Below are 27,869 nucleotides of genomic sequence, written 5' to 3' on the forward strand. Positions count from 1 at the left end.
ATCACGAGAAGTCAAGTTCCGATTGAGAATGCAATTGCTCTAGTTGTGAAGATCAACAATATCAAACTGAATCACAAAGAACACTCTACCTTGCTTCTTATCCTTACAAATGTACCTTACCGGTTGACCATCCCAGTACTTCTTCAGGTCGAACTTCAATCCGCCCGAAAAGGGTATGTGAAGGGTTAAATCGTTAAAGTCGATGAAACCGTTGAAGAAATCTGCCGTCACGACCTGTTCTGGCTTGATTGTAATCTGCTGTCTATTCTCCTTGTTGCCTAAGAAACGCTGACGGTATTCGTGAGCTTTATCGATGCCTTTGAAGTTTGCGACCGTATCTTTATTCTTTTCTGCCAACTCTTCGGGGATGAGGCTTGAAATGTCATCCTCAACATAGGCCTCGGGCGCAACGGGAAATGCGGGCCAACCATCGAAGCCATCTACCTGCTTTTCGAGCGTTTGAGAACTAATTCTGGGCATGGTAGCAAGGTAAGGACTCCAAGCATAAGGTTTCTGCGCATACAAGTCATGCTCCAAGTTTGGATCGAGCAACTTTACAAACTGTAAAGCTACACTTGTACCGTATGGCAGATGATCTTTGATCGGCTTATCAAACTCGTTGCCAAAAATTAAATCATCCGCGCTCACCTCTTCCTTGAAGCGGCCCTGAATCTGCATCGACCAAGACTGATGTTTGCCATGACCATTCTCGAAATAAAGCGTGTCCTTGCGATGTTCGACTGCATCAGGGTCTGATCCTGTGAAGGACTTGATTCGAACTGCGATCCGACCTTGGAAGTGGGGAGAGTCGATGGAGGTGGGTAACTCGTCGTGATTGACTGCGACTGTCTCGAGCTGGTCGACCGAGGGACCGGCGCTGATTTTGAGTGAAGGTGCCATGGATGTGTGACGGGTTGATCAATGGATTTGCTCAGGGTTGTCAATCGTGGCGGTGGTAAGGGGAGAAAAGCGAAGGGTCTGATGAAGCTTCCTCAACCCTAACTGTCAGAGGCTAGGGTATGAGCGGAGGAAAGAAAGAGAAGCAAGCTTTAGTCATCAGTGTGTGAGTTGGATGTGTGTGAGTTGGATGTGTGTGAGTTGGATGTGTGTGAGTTGGATGTGTGTCACTTTCTTGCTGACATTTCACCGAAATGCCTCCACCTCCGGCCAAAAATGCTCCCTGCCTATCCGACTTCTTCCGACCTCATCTGCGAAAGACCCGCAAGCACAGCCTCGACCACAAGACTTCGGAAGTTCATCACCACTTACCAACGCCGAACGCATTGTAGCAATCAATCACACGTCCGCCAAAGCTCTGGACCATGACAATGTGTATTTTCTCTGCCATAGAACTGCGAACAACGATGGAAAAGAGTGTGTTGTTGCTTCTGCTACTGCTGCCAGTTCTGGTGATTGTGTCGATGAACCGAATGAACGCAAATCCTCCCTCCCCCTTCCTTTCTCTTCCGCTGTTCAAGCCCTGAGTTCGGGCTTAGTCTCCTGACTCTTCCTCCTCTGAGAATACCCTTTTGGCAAGAAGCCAGGCGCATCCGCCTCCCCTCTCTCAATCAGATCCAACTGCTTGATCATATCATAGTTGATCTTCTGACTGACCACCGAATCGCCCTTGTACTCGGGATGATTCCTCACGTACTGCCTAATCCAGCTGGCCGTCGTCATCAGCTTGCCACTCGCCCTTTGCGAGACCAACTCCAGATACAATCCCATCTCGCACCTCGTCTCCACATCAATATTCAAACTATCCAAATAGTTGTGCACCAGCCCTACCAATCCTGGGAACTCATCTCCCTTCCCATTCATCAACTCATCCATCGTAAACTCGGCATGCTCTTCTTCCAAGCCACCATCCGAGCTCGAGGAGATGCTCTGGGGACTAAGCCTCCCATTCAACCCCGCACCATTCAACTCCCCACCATTCAGCGCTCGACCATTGATCGCAACATTAGTCCCGCCCTGCAAATTCTCCAAGGAACTACATCTCGAAACTTCCCTGGAAGCCTGCCTAGAGGCGTGCCTATTCCTCGTCCTATAGACTTCCTTCCTAAACCAAAACTTCTGCCCATTCACCGCATCCCTCTTATGCGCTCTCGCCATATTCTGATCCACTTTTGTCAAAGGCATATAGAAGTTCAACCCGAAACTCAAGATCGCCCTGGTCAACAACACGATGAAGACCGAAAATGCGGCATTCTCAAAATCTGTAATCTGAACCTCCATACTCCTGAACTCAACCCTCCATCCGATCCTTCCACCGGGCGGGGGAGGCTTGAACCTCATCGTCTGCCAGTTGGTCGATTGAAGATTCTCGAAATGATCCGTGCTGGTTTCATCATCCTGATCCACCATCTCGCTGAAAATCACCAAGGGGTCTCGGATGAAAAGATGCGCAAGGTGATCGGCGAGAAGATCATCTACTCCTGCATCCTGAAGCTGTTGCTTGACTTGGGCATTGATGGGCAAAGGATTATCGTTGTAGCTACGACGATTGAGAGGATCTTGAGAAATGTACGAGTCGACCGAATCGTAGCGTGATTTGGGGATTGGCTCTGCATCGCGATCCAATCCTCCCCTTGGTGTGTGTGCTGGCAAGGGCAATGCTGGCTCTCCCCTCTCTTGCGGTGTCCTATCATCCACAGCAGCGGAAATGACATTCCATCGGCAATCTACGTCTGCCAGATAACCTCTATAGGCGGGAGAAGCAGCTGTCAAAGCCAGCAACAATGGACCAACTGGAATCAACTGATCATACACTGTCCTCGCTTCTTGGAGGGAACAAGCCTGGAAAGTAACTTGCAAACAGCAACAGCCCATACCAAACCCCATGGCATCCATGTAGATGTGATCAGGCTTAGCTGCACCCGCTTTCGCCTCTGCATCCTCGGGGAAAAGATTGCGATCCCATGGAATGCTAGGATCAATGAAGGGCGATGGTGTGTTGACATCCTTGAAAATAGGCATGTTGATTGCGACCTTGCTTCCTCTTCTCTTGCGGATGTTGGCAGTGAGCGTTGGGAATCGTGCGTGCGGGTTGATCAGCTCATCAGGGAGGAACATGCTCCTGGAAGCATTACCATTAGCTTCATAGTGTGGTTCCGTGAAAGGCGCATCTGTGACACCGAGCCTTGGATAGGAAGTCAGCGTGATAGGAAGCTCATTCGGCTTGAGATGAGATCTGGCGATCTGCCTGCGCAGCCTCATGTTGCGTTCGACACGTCGAAGCTCCTTCGGACTTGCACCGTACGGCGATCCAGGGGTGGACTCGAGCATGAAACGCCCATACTCTGGATGGAAGGTTGGAATCTGACCTGCCAGACCGGGGGCTGTTTCACGTGTTTCTTGATCGCTAGCGGAGAGGACCTTGAGAATCTCTTCTTGCCTCAATGAGAGTTTAGCATTCTGTGTCTCTTGATCAAAGGAAACTACGATATATTCGATCTCATCACCCCAAAGCAGTATATCACCGCGGCGATCTTTGATCTTGTTCCAGAGGGAGAGGAACTGTTGGATGCCGTGCTTGCGGACGTGAGAGGCAAGCGGTCGGGCATCTTGCCATTCCAAAGGGGTTCCTAGCGAGAGAAGACCCATCTTGGCGGCGACTGCGATGTCGTTGATCTAGCGGCCAGAGTGAAATATGTGCTAGTATGGTGATGAGTGTGATCAGGGCAACTCGTGGGTTCAAATAGAAAGAAAGATGGAGGCAGGTTCCGCGTGCCAACGGAGCACGTCAATTCCTATGCGAGGTACGCGATGCCTCCTCCGAGTTGTGGTGGGACGACCTTACAGAATGTGTACCCGCTTGCGCTTGGAAAGAGGAGGAGTTTAAGGGATGATGGGAGCCGTTGAAGAGGATGATGATGACAATCAAGAGCTGACCAAGTCGAGCGGGGAAGTTCCAGTTGCAGTTCCGTATATGCAAATGACCGCAAAAAGGTGACACACAGCATTGGCTGAGAGGAGAAAGGAAGAATTGCACGGCAGCAGAAGCACAGACAATTCTAATTTTCCCCCGGAAAATCAGTAACAAGTGGAAGAAAAAGAAAAAGAAAAAGGAAAAGGAAAAGGAAAAGGAAAAGGAAAAGGAAAAGAGTTGAGGGAAATGTAACAATGGTTGGAGACACGTCGGAACTGAACAAAGCATATGGGGTCTGCAGAGGGCAAGTAACTATTGATGATACAAAACCACATGTCGGTGGCTACGCACGTGGGGTACATAGGTGTTACCATGACAACTCAGGAGCAATGTGAGGGATGAACTAGTCATAGATTGGCACAGACTGATAGTGACCACCAAGCTAGCACATATATATATATATGCTTATGTAAATAGCACTCAAAAATGAAACTAAGCGCCAAAATTCTCAACTAAAAGGAAAAGGAAAAGGAAAAGGAAAAGGAAAAGGAAAAGAAAAAGAAAAAGAAAAAGAAAATCCAAAAAACAAAAAAATCATGCTCAACAAGGGTCGCGCTGCCCGATGCACACAAATTCAGCGAGAGTGAGTGAGATGCCAAGCCACGTCCGTCTATTCCGAGGATCTGCTTGGTCATCAGCATTGCTCTTTCTCCATCGAACCTTGTGTGATGCCAAGCTGTCGATGTTCCGCCCTCTCTCACACACTCACGCTATGGTTTCGGTTCAGCAAGAGAAGCGAGCGTTGCAAGTTGCTTAGGTGAAGGATTGGTGCAACAGAACACAGTTTGCAACGATTGATTGGCTCGCGTTCTTATCGCCGACGGTCAGATCGGGAGTCATAAATCCAATCGCCAATCGGGCTGCAGCTTTGCGTCAGACGTGAAAGCCGACTTGCCTGTTCACAAAGACTCACGCAAAGCAACCGCCACAGGCACGACCAAACCTGTCAGAGTCAAGCTTTGGCAATACTACTCATCTCAGACGAGTATCAGGAGAGAGCATGAAGCAAGTCTGATCGCCGTGAGCTGCCCTTCCAAGGATGATTTTCAGAGACTTGTTTTTCTCGGTGCATTTTCCGGCTTCTTTTTTCCTTGATTTTCTTCTAGTTTTTAGCAAGTCTTGAACCACCCCTTCCCCTTCCCCCCCCCCGATTTGACAGCTTGAGGCTCACCATCATCTTAAATTGCTCCTCCTTCTGCTGCTTCGAAGCTCAGACAAGCGATCGGAAAAGGCAACTTGGGCCACCATGTGGGCTCGCACAGTACCGCGCTCGGCGGTGTTGCTCTTGGCAGATTCGAGCATACGGACCGTGAAGACGATCCCACTCATACCTAGGCCGCCAATCGTCCGAACTGGAACCACACGTCCCCTAACGCCTTACATCGGTTGTCGATGCAACTCATCCTCCCCATCCCGCCGCGATCAAGACAGCCAGCCCGAATACGACGAACAAAAAATGGCCGAGCGTCGTCGATGGGTCTCATCCTTCCGCGACCTCGCTCTCCGACGCAACGACTTCCAAGTAACCTTCTCCCGCTCCTCCGGCCCTGGTGGTCAAAACGTCAACAAGCTTAACACCAAAGCCAACATCCGACTCGAGCTATCTCAAGCCGGCAACCATGCACCCGACTCGCTCGACCGCGCTCATCCACGTAAATGGCTAACTCGTGATCTGGTCAGTCGGATAGCCAAAAAGTCTCCTTACTACGTCGCTTCCGACCACTCTCTCTTGGTCACCAGTATGCGACATAGGACACAGGAAGCAAACGTTCAGGACGCACTGGAAAAGCTGCATGCTCATCTACTTGAGCTGGCTCAGGAGGGTCTGGTGGGAGAAACAAGTGAGGAACAGAAGAAAAGGGTCAGAAGGTTGCAGGAGGCAGATGCCAGAAGGAAGAAGCAGAACAAGATCAAAAGGGCTGACGTCAAGAGTGGGAGGAAGTTCAGAGGTTGAATGCGAACAACGGTACAAGTACAAAATGTCTCCAGAGAGAGCGAGGCAGGCCAAAGCTTTGCGGCTGATTAGCAAGCAGAGATTGGAGGATGAGAAAAATCCCAGATGTTGAGCGAGCTATCTTTGGTCGTCCATGCTGGGCCTCGCTTCGAGCTCTCGTCAGAATCGTCGCTATCGCTTGCAGCGCCTGCTTGAGGCCACCGTCGCGAACCAGCAACAGAAGCCAACCAAGGCTGATACGGATGAAACGACACTGAGCCAACAGTATCCTCATGCGCTTTCCAATCAAAGTCTGGCTTCAATTCCAGCGGCTCATCCTCCGCACCACTCGTTTCATCTTTGCTTTGATCCATGAACCGACCAGTATCAATCCGCCACAGATGGATCTTACCGTTCTCATCCCCCGAGGCAAGCCACCGCCCAGCCCAATCGACATCAAAGTACATTCTCTGATGACTTGCACCACCGTATCTCGGCAATTTGGCCAACAAATGCGCCGATCGCACACCAGCTGCTGCTCGCGCTAGAGGCTTGAACATCCATCTCGATGTATCGCCCATCAGATATCGTACATCATATACATAGATGTAATCAGACCGTCTTGAAGCGACAAACAATACATACGGTGTCAGCGGGTGGAACTTGAGCTGTGTTATCCCGTCACCCTCGATCTCGCTCCATCCAGCTAGGAGGGAACTTTGTGCTAGTGACTCTTGGCCATCACTTGTTGCTGTGGGGGTTGCGATGTGCTCTGTGGGCTCCGGGAAGGATGCAGGAATCAAGTCGTACACTCCCACAGTGCCACTCAAGGTTCCGACAGCGACTAGTTCGTGTGAACCAGGCTCACTCGGATGCGGCGAAGTTGCAAGGGCAGAAATGATACCTCGTTGTCCGCCTATCGAGCGCTTGTTTGAGATGAGTGGCACATGCGAATGCGAGTTGAGTCCCGGTCGGGAGAGTGGCAAGACAGCGAGACTGGAATAGAGACCGCAGTAGAGGCGTGAAAGATCCGGGCTGAACGCTAGCGAATAAGGACCAACGAACTTTTCAACATGATTCATGATCGAGTAACTTGTGCGGGTGCGACCATCGTTGCTGCAAGTGAGCCGGATGGGTAGGTCTCGATGCGATTCGGCAAAGCACCAAGTTGGAAGAGTTGGTGCCGAGGTATGCGTGGTGTCGGGGTCGCTTGGCTGCTCAATAGCCGGTACGGGATACCATACTGCATCGAGGTTCGGAGAAGGGCTCTTGTACTCAGCCATCCGCTCGATCACACCGGATGAGCTGCATCGGAGGATGTGCTTCTGCTGCGATTCTGTGATGGCGAGGATTGAGGAGCCGTCGGGTGCCCAGATTGCTCGACGATACAAGTCCTGAGAGGGTTGGTCTGTATCCTTTGAGCTGCTCGCTGCATCCAACTCTTTCACGCAGCGCTGAGTCGGGCTGTCTAGCTTGGCAAGGAGATCAGGCGGTCTTCTGGATGCTGTCGTCCACGCTAAAATGTTCAAGTCAGACGACTGAGCCACGTCAGCAATTCGGACGGCTTCCCATCCGTTGTCGTCCATGGTTGTGCACACAGAACATCACGACTCAGCTCGAAGGCGTACGGCGCTGCTGTTTGTCCATATTCGTAGTGCTCAGATTGGTGATGAGCATGAACGGTGAGGATGACGGTAGAACAGAGAGAAGCAAGGCGTCTGAAGCGTTGGATGATGAAGTTTTAGTCCCGATAACTGGTGATCGGGTAGAGTCTGAGTACGATGTCACTGGTGCTTTAAGACAGAAACATATATACTCAATTGACTGAAGGGGGTATCAAAGTTTTTGCAAATTTAAAAATGCGGGTTTTTTCGAGAGCGCATTTTTGGAGGGAATTTGAACCCCCCCCAAGGAAAAGCGGGTTTCCAAAAATGCGATGAAATCATACGGCCGATAAAATGCATAACCTAACAGTGGTCATGTTACTTGTCGCTCTCATTGCTATTACCCATTGCTTGCTTATATCTTGCTTTCCTCTTCACACCATGCACTCAATGTATTGTTTTGTCATGGGCCTGGATGCTCAAGAAGCAGGAGGGTCACTGGTTCATATGGAGGGAGCACAGGTATCGAAGACCTAGTTGATACCAGTAGAGAGCATGGTCATAGTGCAGTCTCCATGGAGACCATGGACTCCTATGGACTCACATGCAAAGGAGAACTGAGCCACATGTGAGGAGGGCCAGGCACAGCCACAAGGAGGACCAAGCTCAAGGAGCAGGCACAGCCACGAAGAGGACCAAGCTCAGATGGTTACCACTCAGGGGCTCAAGAGACAAGAGTCATAGGACACTGGCAAGCAGGTCCTGAGGAAGAGGAGCAGTGTCGAAGGAGTTGACACCAGGTCATGAGGAGGAGGAGCAGTGTCGAAGGAGTCGACACCACTCAAGAGGCACAGGGGTGCCAAGCAGGAGAGGCCCCTGAACAGTACTCGATGAAGAAGGTACTCTCTGGAGAGAGAGCAGGAGCAGCATCACTGGCGATGCTGTGAAGAGGTATATAACCATGCTTTCTCATCATCATAGGTCGAGTGGATCGGCATCCACTCTACTCACCATAACTAGTTATCACTTCAGCATAAGTATATATTAGTTTCAGTCAGCATAGCAGCAATCTATCAAGGTTGCTCCTCATCGTAGTGTGTGTGTTGTATCACCACTACCTGACATCCGAAGGCGCCCATAGCAGGTTAGCAGTCCGGATCAAGATAGAACCGAAGGCAGTAGTCCACTGTGGTCTGGGGATCACTTCAAGCATCAAAGTCAACACACTGGACACTCGTGTTGATGCCACCAACCTTATCACCAACACCATCAACCTCATTCTCATCAACACTCACCAACCTTATCACCAACGTCATCAACCTCATCATCATCAACACTCACACCAGACCTTGGTGTCATCATAGCATTGATATTGATCATGCTGAGCTACCCCTGAATGGAGTGTCCACAGAGGTCAGCTGAAACCTACGATAGTATATACAATGAATGCCACCTGCTGTCACTGCACAACTTGATAGTCACTGATACTGAGACAATAGCTGTCGCACAGTTTGATAGTCACCGAGTATCTCGACAGACCGACCTGGGTTTCAGGCGCGAGACCCCTGACATGTTTCATATGGTGGTGAGAAGAATTGTATTGAACAGAAGAAGAGAGAGTGCCTGTCAGATCGAGAATGGTTGTGTCAAGACTTGCTCCTGTCTCTGAGCTGATGTGCTTTGAGTCATGGCAATGTAGTCCACAGTAGTCCTCTCATGACGTTGAGACAATGCAGTAGTGTCTTCCTCATTGCACCCAGTGGATCTGAACAGCACCTGGAACAAACCCTCTCAAAGATCATGTGCAGCAGAACTTCGAAGTCTTGACACTGCATACTGTGACATTCCTTGTGTTGCAGTGGCAAGATCCAGTTCATATTCCTGCTGATTTGTGCATCTTGTCCTCCTGAGCTCTTGTGTATCACTGGCATCAAGTTGGAGGCTTTGAACAACCTCACTCACCTCATCCTCAGAGAAAGAGGGCAACAGCAGGTCGGCAATATCAGCAGGATGGTCATATTGACTTGCAAAGGTGTGGGCAACAATGCAGGCTTGGATCGTCTCGGCAGCAGTGATGCAGTCCTTGAAATGGTAGATGTTACCACAATAGCCTGTAAGGCACTGGAAGCGGTTCTTCAGGTATGCAATGGCATGTTCGACTCATACTCGGACTCAAGAGAGCATGTAGTTGAAGTGTCAAAGGTCTTGACTCTTGTCAGCAGCAATGTGAGAGAATGGTCCAACTGTGAAGGCAGAATGGCCATATCCACCATCAACCCAGATGAACTCACCTTCATCAAGGTACAGGCAAGGCTTCTTCAGGATGTTGCTGCCTGAGGCCCAAACCTTCGAATCCTGAACACTGCCAGGCTGTCCAACAACTGATTCGACAATCTGCAGTGAGTGTGGCAGGATCACCAGCACTACATTGATGCTGTGGAAGCCTTTGTAGCAGAAGTGCTCTCGACTGAGCACTCCTGGCTTCCAGGCAAGAGGGATGTGTGTGCCATCCACCACAAGCCAGCCCTTACCCCACTCTTCAACCCCAGTTGTATTGCGCACCCAGGCAGAAGCATGTTGTCTCTCTCCCTCTGAAGCAAACTGCATGACCTCATTGTTTAGCTCAAGGAGGCCAGCAACTGTGCAATTGGTGTATCCAACAATGCTCCCAACACTGCAACCACATTGCAAAGCAGCATCACATTCACCACCTCCATTTCCAGAATGGCCAAGTCTGTACAGAGCCACTGAAAGAATCTCTTGCACTTTGTTGAGAGACATCACACCTGAGCTGCTGTAGTTCCACCAGAAAGCCTCTGTTTGCTGGAGTCAGATGGCAAGATTGTTGAATGCTTCAGGCGACATATGAACAAGTCCATGATACATCCTATGATTGCTTGATTCATACCTGTTGAGAAGGTGGATAAGCTTATCGGTGCAGCCAAGAGGAGTGCAACGTGTGATTGTGTACCTTTGCTTGCATATGAAAGTGTACAAGCAGACAAGGTGTCGTGAGAGCAGAATTGGGTCACCATCGTCATCCAAGTTGTCAATGTCAGTGCTGCAGGAGTGCTGCACTCTGTCAGTGTTTTGGATGACCTCCGCAGGTATAGAGAGCTCGAGAGTGTGGACAATGTCATTGAGAATTACTTGCTTGTCACTGTAGTGCACCATGGCTGGAAAGAGGAAGGGAGTTGGAGAGGGAGCATGGAGAGGGGGGATGGAGAGGGAGCATGGAGAGGGGGGATGGAGAGGGAGCATGGAGAGGGGGGATGGAGAGGGGGGATGGAGAGGGGGGATGGAGAGGGGGGATGGCAGCAAGAGCGATGCTGAAAGGTTGCAGAGTGGAGTGGTGGTAGTAATGGAAGAGGTGTGAGAGTGAAATTTTTTGTTTAAATGCTTTTGAGCTCATTATGTGACTGTGCTGTGCATCATTTTTATTCACCTCATACTTGCACTCTACAGAAAAACACTCAGAAATGACTTTGCATTGAGACCAGATGATAGTACATGTAATGCTACAAGACAGGAAGATTGAATGAAGAGTCCATGTTGTTGTTGTTGCTGGTGTTCTGATGAGCATCCTGTTCGACACTGGCCTGAGAAGCAAGGAGGCACACCATCTCCATCACCATTTCACGATCACATGTGCGAACACATTCATCACACTCTTTCTCCTCCCTCTCATGATGCAGGCGCATCTCCTCGTGCTTGGTACGCTCAGCCTCCAGTATTTTCTTGCATCTGGTGCATTCCTGTTCAAGCTGCAGGTGGATCTGAAGGGTATCAATGGAAGAATGATAGAAAGCTTCAGCAAGTGTGTCGCACTTGTGATCAAGGGCACCTCGCTTGTACTTGGTGCTGGGAGAGAGCTGGGCTGAAGATTGAGAAGAGGTGGAATCAGAGACATCCAAACTGCCAGCAGTGGAGGAAGGTGGTCGAGCCTGCAAAGGTGGAGATGAAGGTGTGTTAAAGATGTCATCATCACCAGCGCCAGCAAAGGATGCACCAGAAGTGGATGCAACAGCAGCTGGGGGGTTGGTGGGTTCGATCAAGTCGAGAATAGGAGGCAAACCATGGCCATGAGCGCTGTGATCATACAGCTCACTGCCACAAATATCCATGGGTATGTCAGCTGAGCCATTTGAAGGCATGTCAGGCTCATCATTGCTGGTGAAGTCGAGACTGGGAGTTGTGATAAGTGCTGTGGGATCAGCATTGAATTGGCCATTCATCATCTCGTGCATCCTTTCAAACCAAGCATACTTTGTTGACAGGGCAATGTGAGATACATAGGACTGTTTAAAATTGAAAGTATGAATCAGCATCCAAGCATACTATTGCAAGCAACAAAGATCACCAAAACTTACTGGGTTGGATGCATCCATGTCCTCCAGCAGTGTACCAGCTCCAGTGGGTGAAAGCTTCTTCTTCTCCCTGTAGTATGTCTCTAGCAGCCACCTCAGCTTGGACTTGATGCAATTGGGATCGACAGATGTGCCTGGGAAAATCATCTTGGAGATATCCCGAAAAATGGGATGTTTGCAAAGTTTGAGGGCTGGATCGCTCTCAGCCGATTCTCGAGATGGCAGCAGAGTGCACTGGTAGGAGTTGTTGTTGTAGAGGATCGTGACAAGGTGAAGAACATTGGCACCTGACCATGTCAAGTTCTTCTTGCCTGTGGCAGATCTAGAGGCTCGAGTTGGACAGGAAGTGTGGATGTCAGGAGCACTTGTAGAACCAGATTGAGACAGTGCAGGCACACTTTTGGTCTGAGTTGCAGAGCTTGTAGGTGTAGTGGACTGGCATAACAACTCTGCAGAGATGTCACCAGAATCATCAGTGGAGGAGGTCATGTTGAATGAGCACAAGGAAGAGGGAGTGAGCAAAAGTGCAATGAGATTGAGGAAAGGAGAGAAGATGTGGAGTGATAAAAAAACCGCATTTTCACAAATGTGCCTCCTGAGCTGCGTTTTTGAAAATGCGGTTTTTTTTTTCCCTTTGTGGAGCTTATGTAAGCTTTTGCGTTTTTTTGAAAAACGTGCTCTTGAAAAAACCCGGGTTTTTAAAAACGCAAAAACTTTGATACCCCCTTGAGGAGAGAGCATCCAATGTTTCTCTGCGATCGGCTCTGTCTGATTCCCGATTGAATTAGATCTATCCTATCTTCGATCAGCTTGGGTCTATCCGATCCCCGATTAGATCTGCTGGATCGTCATCCTCAGCATTGGACCCTGAACGGCGAATTTCCGCAGCTCAGCCGCTCAGTCCGCTTTTGGACGGCAAAAAAATAATTAATAAGTCAGGTGGAGCAATGAACGGAACCGTATGACTCTCACACCTCTACATCCATCAACAGGCACCGGCGACAGCCAATCTCAAGCAGCATATACAAGCCACCTAGCACGGCGCTTCTCGGAAAGCAGCAATGTCTCCCCTTCAAGTTGCTTCCTCCCCGTCTCTCTCATCGGTAGCTGCCTAAGCGCAAAAGGAAAAGCAGCACCCGACGTTGCTACTTCAAGGCTTGTGCAATGTCAACAATATTGCGCACGAGCAGGTGCCTGTGCACACTGCCCCATAGAAACCTGGCAATACGAAGCGCTGCAGCTCTTGGACGGCCTCTCTCTATCACAGCTGCTACAGCATCTCGGCCTCTACAATCTCATTCGCATCAACAGAAACGATGGCACGCTGCAGCACCCGTCGACCATCCCTCTTTGGCTTCCAAGATTCCACATCAGCCACCACCAATAAAGAATGCAAAGACATCTCAGTCAGCAGCCAAGCCGCCGAGGGGTCAGAAAGCCGCACCGTTGCAAGTTCCACGCAATCAAGTCGGTGTTCAGCTGCTCCCTCGCCGGCTACACGAACAGCTCTTTCCACCGACCATGCAGCCTGTACCACCCGTTGCAACCAAGGCGCTCAACATCTGCCGCGATCATCTCAATCAACATGGTCTCAAGGCGTCGGATGCGTCCACCTTGCCACAGACCTCATTCGACTTGCCACCATTGCAAGGCAGAGACCTCGCAGAACACTTTTGGAGCTTAGGCCGACAAGTGGCACAGCCATGGCTCGGTATGGCCTTCCGGCTTGCAGATCTCAAGCTCACAGAATCACCAGAAGAGCTCGAAGACGCACACTCGGGCAAAATTGAGACCGCAGCTGACGACTTTCGTTTCGAAGCTAGCGAATGGCTCAAGCTCGACCCAGCCTTACGCACTCCTGGCCATTTGAAACCCGTCAACTGGTCCATCGAGCCTGGATGGACCAAGTATTCCATCCTCCGATCAGAAGATGGCTCAGCTTCCGCACTAGGCCCTGGCGTCAGTGTTCCATACCCGGACAAGGAAGACGATATGCTCGTGTTTGATGTCGAGACAATGGTGCAGGAAGGTCCTTTTCCCGTAATGGCTACTGCTGCCGGTGCGAAAGCGTGGTATAGTTGGCTCTCACCTTGGCTTGTTCAGCGAGGCGATTATCATTGCAAGAACCATCTCATCCCACTTGGACCCAGCGGCAAGCATGATCGAGCACGTCTCGTTGTAGGTCACAACGTCTCCTACGACCGAGCCAGGACTCTGGAAGAATACACACTCGACCTTGGCTCGACAAGATGGCTTGACACCATGTCACTGCATGTTGCGACACGAGGTATTTCCTCTCCACAACGCCCAGCATGGATGAAGCATAACAAGGCAAAGGCAGAGAAGCGTGCCAAGAAGTTGCTCGATCAGGCGGCGCTCAAGGAAGAGACACGAAGAGCCATCGAGAATGCATTATCAGGTCTCGAGTACGACTCGGACCAGCTCGAAGGTCTCAAGCTCGAAGGCTTGGCTGCAGATGCTGTCCACTTGTCTTCAAGCGCCCCTTCCTCAGATGCTGCCGGCGTAGATGGCACTGACGTCGCTGTATCGCCTTCAGCACTCGACATGCCTTTCAGCGATGATGAGGCTGGAGGACTCGCTTCTCGTCTTTCGACGCCCACCACAACCGAGTCACAATGGCTGGAAGAGACTTCCAAGAACTCGCTCGCCGACGTCGCCCGCCTTCACCGCATTCCGATGAAAGTATCCAAATCAGCCCGTGACGTCTTTGTCAATGGCACTTCCCGCGAAGAGATTCTGAAAGATGTCCAGCATCTTCTCACCTACTGTGCCTCGGACGTTGTGGTCACTCACGAGATCTTCCGCCGCACTTGGCCTGACTTTGCAGCCCGCTGTCCTCACCCTGCGACAATGGCCGGCGTCTTTGGTCTCGGTTCTACTTTCCTCCCCGTTGATGACGAATGGATGGACTACCAGAGACGCTGCGATGAACAATTCAATCGCATCAACGATCAGGTACAAAAGTGTCTTGTCCATCTCGCAGAGAAGCTAAGAGACAAAGGCACAAAGGACCTCCCATGGAGTCTCGCCGCCAAGATTGCGGAAGAGAGGTCACAAATCACAGACCCAGAACAGAACGAGCCCGTGTTCCCGGACCCTGACCGCAAGAGGGCTTGGTGGGAAGACGACGCATGGTACTCTCAGTTGGATTGGACACCTAAGAAGCCCAAAATGGCCAAAGTCTCTGTTGAGCAAGGCGGCACCGGTAACGTCGTCCAGCCACGTTCTGACTTCTCTGTACCGACATGGTATCGAGACGGTGTCTTGCGGAACAAAACCAAAGACGGGTTTTCACCCAAGAGCATTATTGCTCAGCAGCTGTTGCGACTACGCATTGACGGGAAAGCAGTGCTCAAGAGCGAGCCAAGAGGATGGATGCTTGAAGATGCAACAGCGCTGGTCGGGAGCAATCTCTTTGCTGCGACAGCACTGAAGCGCTATGGCAGTCAGATAACAAGCAACGCAGGTCCCACCGGGTCGCACATCCTCTCCGCTATTGTCTCTGGTGAATCTTTTTTGTCGCCAGACGAGATCAACAGCAAGCTACGCGAACTAGCCGATGCGGTCAAGGAGCTTCCAAAAGAAGACATACAAGCAGATGCACAGCTCGCACAGCTTGATTGGTCGCTAAAAGACATCCGTCTCGAAGAAGTGACTGCTTTGCGTGGCAGCAGAGACGCAACCCCGGATTCAGACTCCGATGGTATGGCATCAGCCGAACTCAATACCATCGCCGAACCTGCCTGGTGGCCAAAATGGTACTGGGATCTGTACAAGAGCGCTACGGGTGAGCTTCAGGTCACCATTCGCTCAGCAATTGCTCCGATCCTACTCAAGATCTCGTGGCGAGGATGTCCTCTGTATCGCAGTCGCGAGCACGGCTGGATTTTCCGCCATGACCCATCCGAGGTGCCTGAACTCGTGACGAGACAAACACCCCTCTCCTTTGGTATGGCAGCTGACGGCTTGATCCAGCACCTCGCAGCACCTGTCGAAACGAAGGCGGTCAAGTTCAAGAAGGGCAGACCAGAGGAAAAGAGCTCGTCTAAAAGCGACTCGAGTGCGCCTCCTCTCATTGTTAAAGCATTCGGCAACTCGACGTTCTACAAGGTGCCTCACAGTGAAGGTGAAGGAGCCAATGTCGGCAGTCCATTCGCAAAGTCCTTTATTGCGTACTTTGAGGATGGAACGCTGCAGAGTCAGCATCCCGATGAAGTCGGTCGTACTGCTGCCAAGACTGCACTTGAACTCAATGCTCAGTGTAGCTACTGGATTGCGGTTCGAGATCGTGTGCACAAGCAGATGGTAGTATGGGACGGTGATGCTGGGACATCGATGAGGTACCCAAGTGGAGCATCTGGTGCAAGACAAGATAAAGACGGCGAAGCGAATCGAAGAAAAGGTCTGATTCTGCCACAAGTCATCAGCATGGGCACCGTCACACGTCGAGCCATCGAGAATACCTGGCTTACCGCCAGTAACGCCAAAAAGAACCGAGTTGGTTCGGAACTCAAAGCGATGGTCAAAGCTCCTCCGGGCTACAGTCTTGTCGGAGCCGATGTCGATTCAGAAGAGCTTTGGATTTGCAGTGTTATGGGTGACGCTCAATTCGGTATTCACGGTGCCACTGCTGTTGGATGGATGACACTCGAAGGTACCAAAGCCCTTGGTACGGATCTTCACTCCAAGACGGCCTCGATTTTGGGTACCAGCCGAAACCAAGCCAAAGTGTTCAACTATTCGCGTATCTACGGTGCCGGAATCAAGCACGCTACTCACCTTCTCCTCAAAGCCAATCCCAGCGTCACCAATGAAGAAGCTACACAGAAAGCCAAAGAGCTCTACATGGCAACAAAGGGTCAGAACACCCACACGGACGAGTTCTTCGGAGCCAAGTTTTGGTTCGGTGGCACAGAAAGCTACGTCTTCAACAAGCTCGAAAACATTGCTCTGTCCGACAACCCCAAGACACCTGCTCTTGACTGCGGTGTGACGAATGCGTTGACGAAGAAGTTTCTGGGCAAAGTGGACTTTGGCAATGGTCGAATGTCGGAAGAGTACATGCCGAGTCGTATCAACTGGGTGGTGCAGAGTAGCGGTGTCGACTATCTGCATCTATTGATTACTGCGATGGAGTGGCTGTCGAAACGGTACGACATCGATGCGAGGTTCATGCTGTCAGTGCATGACGAGGTGAGGTATCTGGTGAAAGACAAGGATAGGTATAGGGCGGCATTGGCGCTGCAGATCGCCAACATTTGGACTAGAGCCATGTTTGCTTTCAAGCTGCAGATGGACGATCTTCCGTTGGGATGCGCTTTCTTCGCACAGGTAGATATCGATAAGGTGCTAAGGAAGGAGGCGGATGATCCGTGTGTGACGCCGTCTCATCCTGAGGCGATCCCGGTGGGTGTCGCAATGGATATCGAGCAGATTTTGAAGCATACCAAGGGGTCTCTGCACAAAGATGCAGCTACGCGTATACAGCAGAACGAGCAAGGGCAGACGTCGGAGAGCTCTTTCCCGCCATACGTACCCTCAACGCAGGTCCATCGCTCGCTTGGAGAACGCGGACTGTACTTCTTGCAGGCTCAGGCATCGAAGGAAATGGCTGAGATCAGGGCTCTAGAAACGAGAGCAAAGATTACAGAACGTCCAGCAGATGCGCCAGTTCCTCCTGTACGAATCTCTCGTACACCGACTGCTTCTGGAGGTGATGCGAGTCAGAACACAGCTTTCTCGTCTACAAAGTCGCGAAGCACAGCTGTCACCCAGAGGTCTTCGCCCTCGTCCCCACAATCTTCGTTTGACGAAGATGCTTGGATTCAAAGCTGCGCAGAAGAAGCCGAAGCGTCAAAGCCTGCTCGTCGTCGTCGAATCGCGTCTACAAGCGGTAAGGCTACAAGCAGCGCCCGTAGGGGCGGAGCACGAACGACAACAGATCACATGCAAGCGATACCTTCAAAGTCAAGCTTCAGCACGTTTGCGCCGACGCATCAGCCAGCGGAGAGCTCGTCAGCAACAGCCAGCTCCGACAGCCTGGACGCTCTTGCATTCGCCGCATACCTTCCTCGACGCGCGATTAAGAAGAGGATGCCTTTCTTCCGGGAGCCATCCCACCGCAACCTGGTGGTCTGGCAGCTCTACCGTCCGCTTCTCCAGCAATGCCCAACATCATGTCCGGCACTCAGACAAGAGATTAAGATAGTGATGCGCAGGAAGAAAGGCCTGACTTCCCAATCCAAGGTAGCTGAACTCGTTCAACAGGCCCGCGACCTGTTGCATCTCTTTCAGCTTGCTGCTGCCGGCGACGCTACCGCTCAGTCTACCCTCGCTGATCAAGAAGAAAGACTCTCAAGCCGCAATCACCGTCGATCATGGAACTCGTTCTGGGCAAGCAAATTGCACGAGCTCAAATATCCCCCTCGCATCCCTCACCACTCTGGCGCACTCCTGCCCCCCACGATCTACAACTGTCCACTACCGCGCTACAAACCAGTCCAACCGGTCGGTGTCAGCATGATGATCTACCGTCGTCGTGTAGCCCGGATGAAACGATCGGAGAGACGGATGGAATTGAACGAGATTATGGCTGCTCAACGATCCGAGGCTCAATTGATGAAGCAGGTGTTGGACGGGCTAAGCGGGTCGCAAACGGCGAGTGCGGGGTGGGAAGGGTTCGAGGTAGAATTCATGAAACAAGTGAAAGAAATTCAGGAAGGCTTCGAAAGAGATCAGAGGAGAAGCGAGATGAAGTTTGATCGGAAGACACTGGTGTTGGCTAAGAGGGCTAGGAGGGCGAAGAAGAGGGCTCATTTGGCGAGGAAGTATAGGGTTGCTATGGAGAAGTGGAGAAGTAGCAAGGCTCAGAAGGATGGATGAGGTTGATATGGAGCTAGCTGTCTGTAACATTAGACGCACTGGCCGAGTGTCAGCCCGCGTAGTTTATTTTTAGCTTGGCCGTGCACGCAGTTCCGAATGGATTAGAGCTGCTTTACAACCTCAAAGTATTCGCTACATTGTCCTAAGTCACTTAGCTGGTTGGCAGCGAGGAGGAAGGTTACCGACAGAGGCGGTGTTGAACAAGCCGAATCGATATGGAAAGCTTGAGAATGGTGTGAAAAGCCTGATTTTGGATGGATGCAGCTAGCAGATCTCTCGACGTCACCTTGCCTTGAGACCGGAACGTCATGGCATTCAAGCTTGGATTTGCTCTTGCTGCTCAGCCATCGGATCAATCATCGCATGCTAAACTGCCATCCCACTCGAATCGGGCCATCTTTCTTGCGCTTGCAGGATGAGCTTACGCTGTAGACATTTGGAAGAGAAAGCAGGCATTCGAGGAAAGGTGGGTAGCTGCTGTTTCCTGCTGTTGCTGCTTGGTTAACAGTTTGCATTGGCGCTTGGCTCTATGTAGGCTGAGCAGACTCTCTCCCTGCCTTTGCTTGAAACCATAGTCGGTCGAGGTCTCAGTCGGTCCTCTGAACCATTCTCCGTGCAGCGTCCCAGGAGTGCGCCATTTGACAGCATGCTCGATGAACGCATTTCGACAAGCTTCCATCCTTGCCTTGCCTTGCCTGTCTGCCCTCTCCTGTATATCACCTCGTCAACGCCTCTCTCACTCCTCTAGCCCATCCATCCGCAGACACATCATCCCTACATTCTCTATCCTACATTCTCTATCTTGTCTGCAAACAGCATCCATCCTTGCTCCCCACTTGCAGATCAATCAACGATCCGATATATACCCTCAAAGCACATCCCCTTCCTCCATTTTTGATACCAATTCCTAAGCACGATGACCTCGCTCGCTCGTAACGGTTCGGTCCTTGTCGCCGAGATCAAGGCCGCCCACCATGCTCAGGATGCCAACCTCAACGGTGCTGTTCCCGGCACTGCTACCGATGGAGGTGCTGCTCCCGCTGTTGACCCTGCGCTTACCACTCCTCAGACCCACTCGCAGATCGCCAACAGTCAGGCTGTTGAGACTTCTGCTTTGAACGCTGGTACTGGCGCTACTGCTGTTGGTCACCAGGCTGATTCTTCCATTGCTAGCGGCGGTGCTGTTTCCGATGCTGCTGCTGACGGTGCTGCTGCTGGTCTCATCCAGCCTCAGACTACTCCCATCCAGCCTGGCGAGCGTGCTCTTCAGCCCTCTCACATCAACACTGCTGTTCCTGCTGCTGGTGCCGGTGCCCCCGTTTCTGCTACTGGCTCGGCCATCAGCGGGGGTGCTGTTGCACCAGGCACCGCTCCTGGTAGCTTCATCAGTGCCACCTCCCCCGATGCTCCTGCTCAGCAAGCTCCCGTCGCAGCTGCAGCTCAGCCCGCCCACCAGCAGCAACTCAACACTGTCACCCCTGCCGGTGCCGCCGCCGTCGTAGCCCACCCAGCCCCCACCTCGGTCGCCGCCGTCGAACCTCCTAAATCGGCCCTCAGCCCCAAGGAGATCAAGAAGATGGACAAGCTCATGAAAACCGAAGCGAAGAACGAACACAAATCCCTCAAGCGTGCTATCAAGGATGCCACCTCTTCCGAAAAGCTCTTGCGCAAATCGCGCGATGCTGAAAGCCAGGCTCTCAAGCGCCACCAAAAGGCCCAGACCTACGAACACAAGGCTGCCAAGGCTCTCTCCAAGGCTAAGTCTGAGCATGAGAAGTACGCTGCCGAATTGGCCAAGGCTGTCGAGGATTTGGACATCAAGAAGCGTCACACCGAGAGCACTAGGGAAGGCTACGAGAAGGCCAAGAAGCACATTGATGAATTGAGGAACCAGAAGACGGTGAATGATCAGGCCAGATCGAGGCAGGCTGCTCAACTTCATGGTCCTCGTTAATGTCCTTCTCCTGAAAAAGGAGTGGCCCGATTGAAGTACGACTGTTCTTCTCGAACTGGAATGCTAACGACGCCGGCGCAAGAAACTCCTTCCTCTCTATTATAAGATACCCCAGGTTTCTTGCTCCTGCTCATCGTGACGGAATCGCTAGGAAAATGCTTGCTTCCCTATGTATCTATTCATGGGGCACTTGTTTGGCTGCTATGTGAACGCATAGCGGAGAGAGATTTGATTGTTTTGGTCCTCAGACGATGCGGTTGTGTTCCGGTGCTTGTGTGCCATGAACCGTTGCCGCTCAAAGTGAGGGCTAGCATGCACACAAGGTAGTGAAGTGTTCGTTTTGGAACCAATGTATGCCAAGGATGGACGAGGTAAGTTGGTGTGGTTTGTATCGTGCGAGATAAGTTGGTGTGGTTTGTATCGTGCGAGATAAGTTGGTGTGGTTTGTATCGTGCGAGATAGTAAGGTGTCCGATTACAAATCGGAAGCAGGGGACGAAATGCACACACACGTTAACTTGGCTCGCGATCCAAAAAAGCCGGTCTTTTCCGCGCGCTCTCTTTCGGCTGCAATTCAACATCATTCACGACCATCACCTCTTCACCTCATCACTTATCGAACATGTTGGCTACTCGACCACTCCTCACGCTTAACCTGGCCCGCGGGTCTGCGCTTTCGATGGCTCGTCTTGGTTTGCGAACTGCCGTTGCAGCACCTATTGCATTCCGTGCTCCTCCAATGTCTGCCGTTCGAGGTGCTGCAACTACAGCTAAAGCACCCACTACTAAGCTCTCTCAACAGGAGAATCTCGACTTGCTCAATGAGCAGAGAGCAAAGAGGCCATCCAGCCCTCATTTCACCATCTACCAACCTCAAATCACTTGGTATTTGTCCATTATCAACCGTATCACTGGTACCGGTCTTTCTGTCTGTAAGTATTCCCCCCCAAACCCCCTCTTCTAAAGATAATCCACTCCTTAGTTCGCTTCGCTTGTTTCGCTTGTTTCGCTTGCTTTGCTTGCTTTGCTTGCTTTGCTTGCTTTGCTTGCTGCGCCTTGCTTCACGCGCACGCTGTTGAGTGAGCAAAATACGCTCGCTTCGCTCGCACACTTTGCTAATCTGACTCACCATACTCCTCATGCTCACTGCCTTTGCTCCGCTCGCTACGCTCGCAACAGTGATGTATGCCTACTTCTCAGCATATGTAGGATACCCTCTCTTCAGCGGCTCCTCAGTCAACGCTCTCTCCACAACCTCTCTCGTCGACTTTGTTTCCACACTCCCAGTCTGGTTCAAGACGGCAGTCAAGCTTCCCCTTGCGCTGGCTTTCACTTTCCACAGCTTCAACGGTTTGCGTCACTTGGCTTGGGACTGGGGTTACGCTTTGACTCTTAAGGGTGTCTATTCTACCGCCTACGTGGTTATGGGTGCTACCGCAATTAGCACTTTGGCTTTGCTCTTCATTTAAATCTGAACAGGAGTTGATCCTCGTCGGACTCTTTTGAAATCTAAGCAACCATTGAAAACAAACTCTTCTGTTTAATACCATGCCGTCCGTCCAACCAACGAAGAGCAGATGCATTTTTGGATGAATGGTCTATATGCGAGCACCAGAATCAATCCTGTCTGATAGACTGCGGGGAGAGAATTGTGGCCAAGCAGACTGTCACCAAGATAGTAGTCTGACGGAAAGATCCTGCGATCTGTTGAAGCCAACAGATGCTTTGTTGCGTTTTGAGTGCAAGACTCTGAAAGCGCTCATTCCAGGCCTCCTTCCCCACTCAGACTCTTTTGGAGAGGTGAAAGACTCAAACTTGGCATCATATAGACATCACAGACCAAATCTCGAACGATGCAATGAGAATATGCGAATATTGGGATAGTGTCTGATACTAATCTATGAGTTCGGGTTGTAGATGTTTAGCGTCTAGCGCAGACCCTCATCCTCACTCTCACTGCCACTCTCCTCCTCGCTCTCCTCCTCGCTCCCATCCTCGCTCCCATCCTCACTCCCATCCTCGCTCCCATCCTCACTCCCACTCTCACTCTCCTCACCATCATCGTCCTTCCCTAAATCGATTTCCACCCGCTCCATCTTGTACCCTACCTCTTCCAACTGCTTCTCAATCTCCTCCATTTTACTCTGCGGCGCAACTACAGCAGCTAAACTCCTTTCCGGATCGAACAATGGCAGAATATACTCGCCTAAACTCTTCTTAACATCTTCCAAAGTCACCTCTTGCACAGCCTTCAACAACACTTTACCCCTGTTCTTCGGTGCATTCTTAAGTACCTGATCAAAGAACGACTCTTGAGCGGCACCAGAAAGCGTTCCTTCAGCTTCGGCGATGTTGAAGTGCAAAGAAGATTTGGCACTTTCGAGGGTGGTAGAGTCGATTTCGAGTTGTAGTTCTCCTGATTGACCGCAAAGAGCTTGAATCACCTTCCTAGCCTCGATAAAGGCTTTGGCCGAGTCAGGGGAGCGGTAGAGACTGAAGTGAATCAATTGCGATTCGGGGTTGCTGACAATGCTCGCCCCGTAAGCTAGACCTGCACCTCGGATGTATCGCCAAAGGAAAGACTCCATAGCGTTGAGGATGGTGATCGTGGTGATGAGCGCGGGAGCATCTGGGTGCGTGTACGACGAAATACCCTTAGTAGTGAAATAGGAATAACTACTCTCCACAGTAGGCAAAGCTGTAATCAATCCCTTCTTGCTCGGAGTCTTTCCTAGCAGTGTCAGCATATCTTTACTCCACGGCACGGGCAACGTCTGCTTCACCGGCTCCTCACTCCACGAAGAGTGCGTAAAGTGTTCAGCCCAAGAACTCTTCGGTTTAGGCAAAGCCAGAATATCTCCCGCTACCGACACTCGCAGATTTTCCGGTCGAAGCAAGGCGGAACGAATCATCTCAAAGTCCTCCACAACCTGCTCCGGGTTCGAGTTGAGCTTCTCCTGCAACGCAGGCATCGTCTGTACCAGCTGAAGAACACTATTCGCGAGATTCGTCGACTTATCCCCGTCGTGTGTAAGACTTCGACTCAAAGCAGAGGCAATGGCTCGACCATTCCTCTTCTGCTCCGGTAAGCTCTGGATGATTTTGCTGATCGAAACCTTCAATCTGTCAACCGCAAATTGAGAGCCCCAGAGGAGATCGCGCAACCAAGCAATCCCCTTTTCGTAATTGGCACGTTCGAGTTTGAGTTCTGCACAAACAAGTTCGCCGAATCCGCCCGTGCCGAGCGACACGTCGTACTCCAAAGTGTCTTCGTCGAGGCCTTTTACTACTTGTTCGTAGGTCAGCGAAGCCTGAGTCGAGTCCTGTCGAATGATGGGGAGAGAGAAGAAAACCGAGAGATAGAGCTGCATTTGCGAGCGCAGCTCCTTTGGAAGATCCGTCGTGCCAAATACCAACGAAATCGAAACGAAAGCAGAAGAAACATGATCGAACTGCACAAAGTATGGCAGCGAGGCAGGATCCGCATCGACGTGCTTCTGGATCTGTGAATCGAGCTCGTTGGCTTTTGTGTCCACTTTGATTCCGTACGCTGTCGTCGCTTCTCCCTTCGCACCAGCGGAAGAAGAGGAAGCGGTGATGGTAGGGAGGGACTGAGCAGTCCCCACAGGGATCCACTTGATACTGTCAGTGCGTGGGATCTTGAACTGCTTCAACATCTCATCTGGAATCGGTTTGTCGTTTTCCTTCTTCGCCTCTTCCAATTGCTCTTCCAAGTTCTTTAACCCTGCCTCGCCCAACTCCTTCCTTGTCTTCTCCTCTAGTGTCTTCGTGTCGGCCTTGAGCTTATTCGACAGCGCCAAAGACGGTCGACCAACTACAACGAGGCGTGCATTATCAACAAAGTACTTTTGCAACAACTCTGTCCACTGTTCGTTCTTCCAAGTCAACAGCTCATCGTACCTCTTCATGTCCTCCAATGCCGTGTGAAGGTCCTCACCAGTTCGCTTGCCGTAGAGGAAATCAGTAATAAGCAAATCAGCGAAAGAATCAGCAGGCTTAGTCTCTAGCTGAGAAAGAACCTTGAGCTTGTCGCGCTTAATAACCATGCGCATCCTCTCCATATCGATACCCTCCTGTACGATATTGGCCAGAAGATCGATTAGCTGCTGATCGAGCTTGTCCAGCTGCTCAGTAGGGACCGAAGAGAAATAGGCCGAAAGCGTGGTAGCACCAGCCTTGTCAGTCGCACCAATATAGGCATCCGTGCAGAGTGGATCATCGCGCTCCACAAATGCCTTTTGAATCGCCGAGACGGGCGAATCCGTAAGATAAGTGCTGAGGATGTTAACCGCTTCGCACGTCATCCAGTCTTGAAATTTGGGACCGACCCAAGAGATCTGAATCTCACCAACGCTTTCGTCCTTCTCGGGAAAGTCAACGAAAGCACGTCTACGTTTGGGATCTAGCTGAGAACCCTCTGCGGGTGGATCGGCTGGGTCGAGACCTGGCTGCTCTGTCTTAGACCCATCGATGGTGGGCGGGACAGCAGAGTCTGTCTCCACAAAAGGTCGTTTCCACCCTCTTGGGCCTTGAGGCTGAGCATCACGCTTGGTGATGAGACGCTCTTCGACAGGAGCCAGCGAGTCGAGCAGATCGGAACGTGCGAGAGGTCCACATACGACGAGGGCAGCATTGTGAGGAGCGTAGTACTGGTGGTGGTAATCGCGGATCTTGTCGATGTTGAGAACACGCAATGCCGACATAAGTCCACCGGTTTCGGAACGGTAAGCAGATGATGTGGGGTAGAGCATACGCTGAGACTTGAGCTCCATCAAATCAGCAGGCGAGTTTTCACGTCCTTGCATCTCGCTGAACACTACACCGGCATCTTGACCCTTGCCGTTGACGTGGTAGACCTCTGTCACGAAACCTTGTTTCGTCAAAGTTGGGAAAAAGACGTGGTCGAGGTAGACAGGGAGCATGCGCAAGAATCCATCAGAGCCGGCAGTGGTGAGGGTGTATGTGGTGTGATCGTTGGCGGTCCAAGCGTTGGTGCCACTGGCGAAAGCGCGGTTGGCAAGAGTGTCGAGAACACCTTTGAAGGGGTAAAGGTCGGAACCAAGGAAGATGAGATGCTCAAGCGTGTGTGGCACACCAGAATCCTCAAAGATCTCGGATGCAAGAGTCATGTAGCAGTTGAGAAGGGGTGAATCGAAGTTGGCCCATAGAACGGTGAGGCCAGTCTTGCGCGACTTCCATTTTTCGACTGACATGCCGGGAGCATAATCGAGATCGTGGCGAGTGACGAGGTCGAAGTTGCCATATGCGGAAGGCAGGTTGCCGTTCACGAGGCCTGAATAGGAAGATGCGGCGCCTTCAGCTGGCATGATCGCTGCAGTCTGGCGGAGAGAGGTGGTGAAGGTGCGTTGGATGGGCGTTCTAGCCAGGTAGACAGCAAGTGCACCGATGGCCAATGTCGAGGCGAAAGGAGCCGAAGGAAGACGCACGTTGGGCTGCGATAAAGTAGGTGTAGGCTGCTGGGCTAGTGTAGAGATAGAAGATCTAGAGGAGGTGAGAGATGGCAAGGCAGTGGGGAAGTTGGACTTGGTGTAAGGATGCACTGACAAGCCAGAAAGGAGAGATCGAGTGACCAAAGGCATCAACGGGTGATGGAAAGAAAAAGGTGTTTGCTACCAAACCACCTTCCAGTCCAATAGATGCTGCTCTAGCTCGACTTGGTATATGGACCAAATACACCTGTTGACTAGGTTGCTTGGTGATGATTAGGCCAAGATGAGCAAGGTGTCAGCTGAGCTTGGTGTCTCACACACACAAACTGACACGCCAAGAAATGCAAAACGAGCCAACTGAGCGAGAGAAGATGGAAAGGCTGAGTTCTGTAATCGGGCTGTCATCTTTGAGATACTTACCTACGACCAACGACGAACTGGTAAGGGAGTATGTGGTGAGAGGTGGAGATGGTGGTGGTTCGGGAGCGACGACATTGTCAACGACCAACTCGCTTTTCGGACTGGGCAATTTGGGGAAAAAAAGAAAGAAAAAATAATAATTATCCACGTGACGCGTCTGTGCGATGAATAAGCATGAGCTCATCAACCGGCGACCCGAGAATGGGTTACTCATCATTAGTAAGCAATACATGTTACATTTCTCTCAAAAACATGCCAACGCCCAACTGCTACTAATGGAAAAGGCCGGCTATGCTGTGGAGAATCGGATGTCGGAAGAGGAACAACAACGACGGACTTTAGCAAGAATAATATGATTCTTGGCGCAGCGTTTACTCAATCTGGAACTCTCGAACCGGCAATGGAAAATTCCGCCACAGCAGACGGCGAGGAGGGGATTGCTGCTTCTTCCGAGTCAATCCTGCACACACAACAATAGCATCGCCATCGCCCTTCCTTGTCCTTTTCCTACCACTAGCCTTACATTCTCCCCACCACTATCAACACCTGCATTGGCCCTTCCCTTGTGCGGAGGCAAGATGTCGAACACAGCACCACAGAAGGCGAACAAGTTCGTCACCGAGCTCAACCCAGAAGGCATCAAGCCGTGAGTACAACCATCGCCCTGGATTGAAACGTTTCACGCTTCGTAAACCGATCATACTGACCCTGATTCGCTAAGGCACTAATTGTGTTGTTGCACGACAACAGGTGCTGCGCATGCCCAGAGGCCAAAGCAGCTCGAGACGAGTGCTTCTTCAAGTTCGGTCACAGCGTTGAAGAGCATGGAGAGTCGGCCAGAAAGTGCCAAGACCTTGTCAAGGCGCATCGCGAATGCATGGCCAAGCTTGGATACAAGGTCTAAGCTGCCAGCACACCAGAGTACCTCTGCTGTCCACCGACTTGCCGCAGCCGCCTCGCCTCGAGCAAGACGTTCTCCAGTGATTCAAGACGAGTATAGCAACTATTTTCAACATCAATCCAGCACTCCCTTTCGGGACTTGACTGCTCCGAGGCAAGTGCACCTCTGAGCGAACCATGCGCTTCGGTTATTTATAGAATCATTCTAGGCCATCATAGCTACACATTGTACCACTATCTCGATTCTTCACCGCTCTGTACCGAATAGGCATATCAACTTTCATGCTTCCGATCCAATAGTATGGTCAAGTGCGATGACAGCTGATCAGGTGAGATCTTAGCAAGTGGCACGGGAGTTTCATCCAGGTCTCGTCCATTGAAGCAACT

At 51.2% G+C, this 27,869-nt stretch overlaps 11 protein-coding genes across 11 annotated transcripts; 5 read left to right on the forward strand and 6 right to left on the reverse strand.

Annotated features, from left to right (window-relative positions):
- Positions 1-39: 39 nt before the first annotated feature.
- On the reverse strand, positions 40-900 carry UHO2_04689 (uncharacterized protein; the record flags this gene model as incomplete). The annotated part of the gene is made up of 1 exon (XM_041554505.1): positions 40-900. One exon carries the CDS (start codon positions 898-900, stop codon positions 40-42), a length of 861 nt encoding a protein of 286 aa, XP_041410439.1.
- Positions 901-1,473: 573 nt separating this feature from the next.
- UHO2_04690 (putative gamma-glutamylcysteine synthetase) lies at positions 1,474-3,606 on the reverse strand (the record flags this gene model as incomplete). The annotated part of the gene is made up of 1 exon (XM_041554506.1): positions 1,474-3,606. The coding sequence occupies one exon, from the start codon at positions 3,604-3,606 to the stop codon at positions 1,474-1,476; it is 2,133 nt and encodes a 710-aa protein (XP_041410440.1).
- A 1,781-nt stretch (positions 3,607-5,387) lies between these two features.
- Positions 5,388-5,885, forward strand: UHO2_04691 (uncharacterized protein; the record flags this gene model as incomplete). Its single annotated transcript, XM_041554507.1, has 1 exon — positions 5,388-5,885. One exon carries the CDS (start codon positions 5,388-5,390, stop codon positions 5,883-5,885), a length of 498 nt encoding a protein of 165 aa, XP_041410441.1.
- A 68-nt stretch (positions 5,886-5,953) lies between these two features.
- UHO2_04692 (uncharacterized protein) lies at positions 5,954-7,450 on the reverse strand (the record flags this gene model as incomplete). The annotated part of the gene is made up of 1 exon (XM_041554508.1): positions 5,954-7,450. One exon carries the CDS (start codon positions 7,448-7,450, stop codon positions 5,954-5,956), a length of 1,497 nt encoding a protein of 498 aa, XP_041410442.1.
- Positions 7,451-9,094: 1,644 nt separating this feature from the next.
- On the reverse strand, positions 9,095-10,729 carry UHO2_04693 (uncharacterized protein; the record flags this gene model as incomplete). Its single annotated transcript, XM_041554509.1, has 4 exons — positions 9,095-9,244; positions 9,431-9,579; positions 9,760-10,262; positions 10,377-10,729. 4 exons carry the CDS (start codon positions 10,727-10,729, stop codon positions 9,095-9,097), a joined length of 1,155 nt encoding a protein of 384 aa, XP_041410443.1.
- Positions 10,730-10,986: 257 nt separating this feature from the next.
- On the reverse strand, positions 10,987-12,324 carry UHO2_04694 (uncharacterized protein; the record flags this gene model as incomplete). Its single annotated transcript, XM_041554510.1, has 2 exons — positions 10,987-11,733; positions 11,839-12,324. 2 exons carry the CDS (start codon positions 12,322-12,324, stop codon positions 10,987-10,989), a joined length of 1,233 nt encoding a protein of 410 aa, XP_041410444.1.
- Positions 12,325-12,999: 675 nt separating this feature from the next.
- Positions 13,000-18,738, forward strand: UHO2_04695 (uncharacterized protein; the record flags this gene model as incomplete). The annotated part of the gene is made up of 1 exon (XM_041554511.1): positions 13,000-18,738. One exon carries the CDS (start codon positions 13,000-13,002, stop codon positions 18,736-18,738), a length of 5,739 nt encoding a protein of 1,912 aa, XP_041410445.1.
- Positions 18,739-19,654: 916 nt separating this feature from the next.
- UHO2_04696 (uncharacterized protein) lies at positions 19,655-20,692 on the forward strand (the record flags this gene model as incomplete). Its single annotated transcript, XM_041554512.1, has 1 exon — positions 19,655-20,692. One exon carries the CDS (start codon positions 19,655-19,657, stop codon positions 20,690-20,692), a length of 1,038 nt encoding a protein of 345 aa, XP_041410446.1.
- Positions 20,693-21,313: 621 nt separating this feature from the next.
- UHO2_04697 (uncharacterized protein) lies at positions 21,314-22,160 on the forward strand (the record flags this gene model as incomplete). Its single annotated transcript, XM_041554513.1, has 2 exons — positions 21,314-21,623; positions 21,871-22,160. The coding sequence occupies 2 exons, from the start codon at positions 21,314-21,316 to the stop codon at positions 22,158-22,160; spliced, it is 600 nt and encodes a 199-aa protein (XP_041410447.1).
- Positions 22,161-22,619: 459 nt separating this feature from the next.
- On the reverse strand, positions 22,620-26,312 carry UHO2_04698 (uncharacterized protein; the record flags this gene model as incomplete). The annotated part of the gene is made up of 1 exon (XM_041554514.1): positions 22,620-26,312. One exon carries the CDS (start codon positions 26,310-26,312, stop codon positions 22,620-22,622), a length of 3,693 nt encoding a protein of 1,230 aa, XP_041410448.1.
- Positions 26,313-27,160: 848 nt separating this feature from the next.
- Positions 27,161-27,486, forward strand: UHO2_04699 (uncharacterized protein; the record flags this gene model as incomplete). The annotated part of the gene is made up of 2 exons (XM_041554515.1): positions 27,161-27,228; positions 27,333-27,486. 2 exons carry the CDS (start codon positions 27,161-27,163, stop codon positions 27,484-27,486), a joined length of 222 nt encoding a protein of 73 aa, XP_041410449.1.
- Positions 27,487-27,869: the final 383 nt, after the last annotated feature.

The sequence above is a fragment of the Ustilago hordei genome, assembly GCF_900519145.1.
Source record: "Ustilago hordei strain Uho2 genome assembly, contig: UHO2_contig_10, whole genome shotgun sequence".
Taxonomy (NCBI): domain Eukaryota; kingdom Fungi; phylum Basidiomycota; class Ustilaginomycetes; order Ustilaginales; family Ustilaginaceae; genus Ustilago; species Ustilago hordei.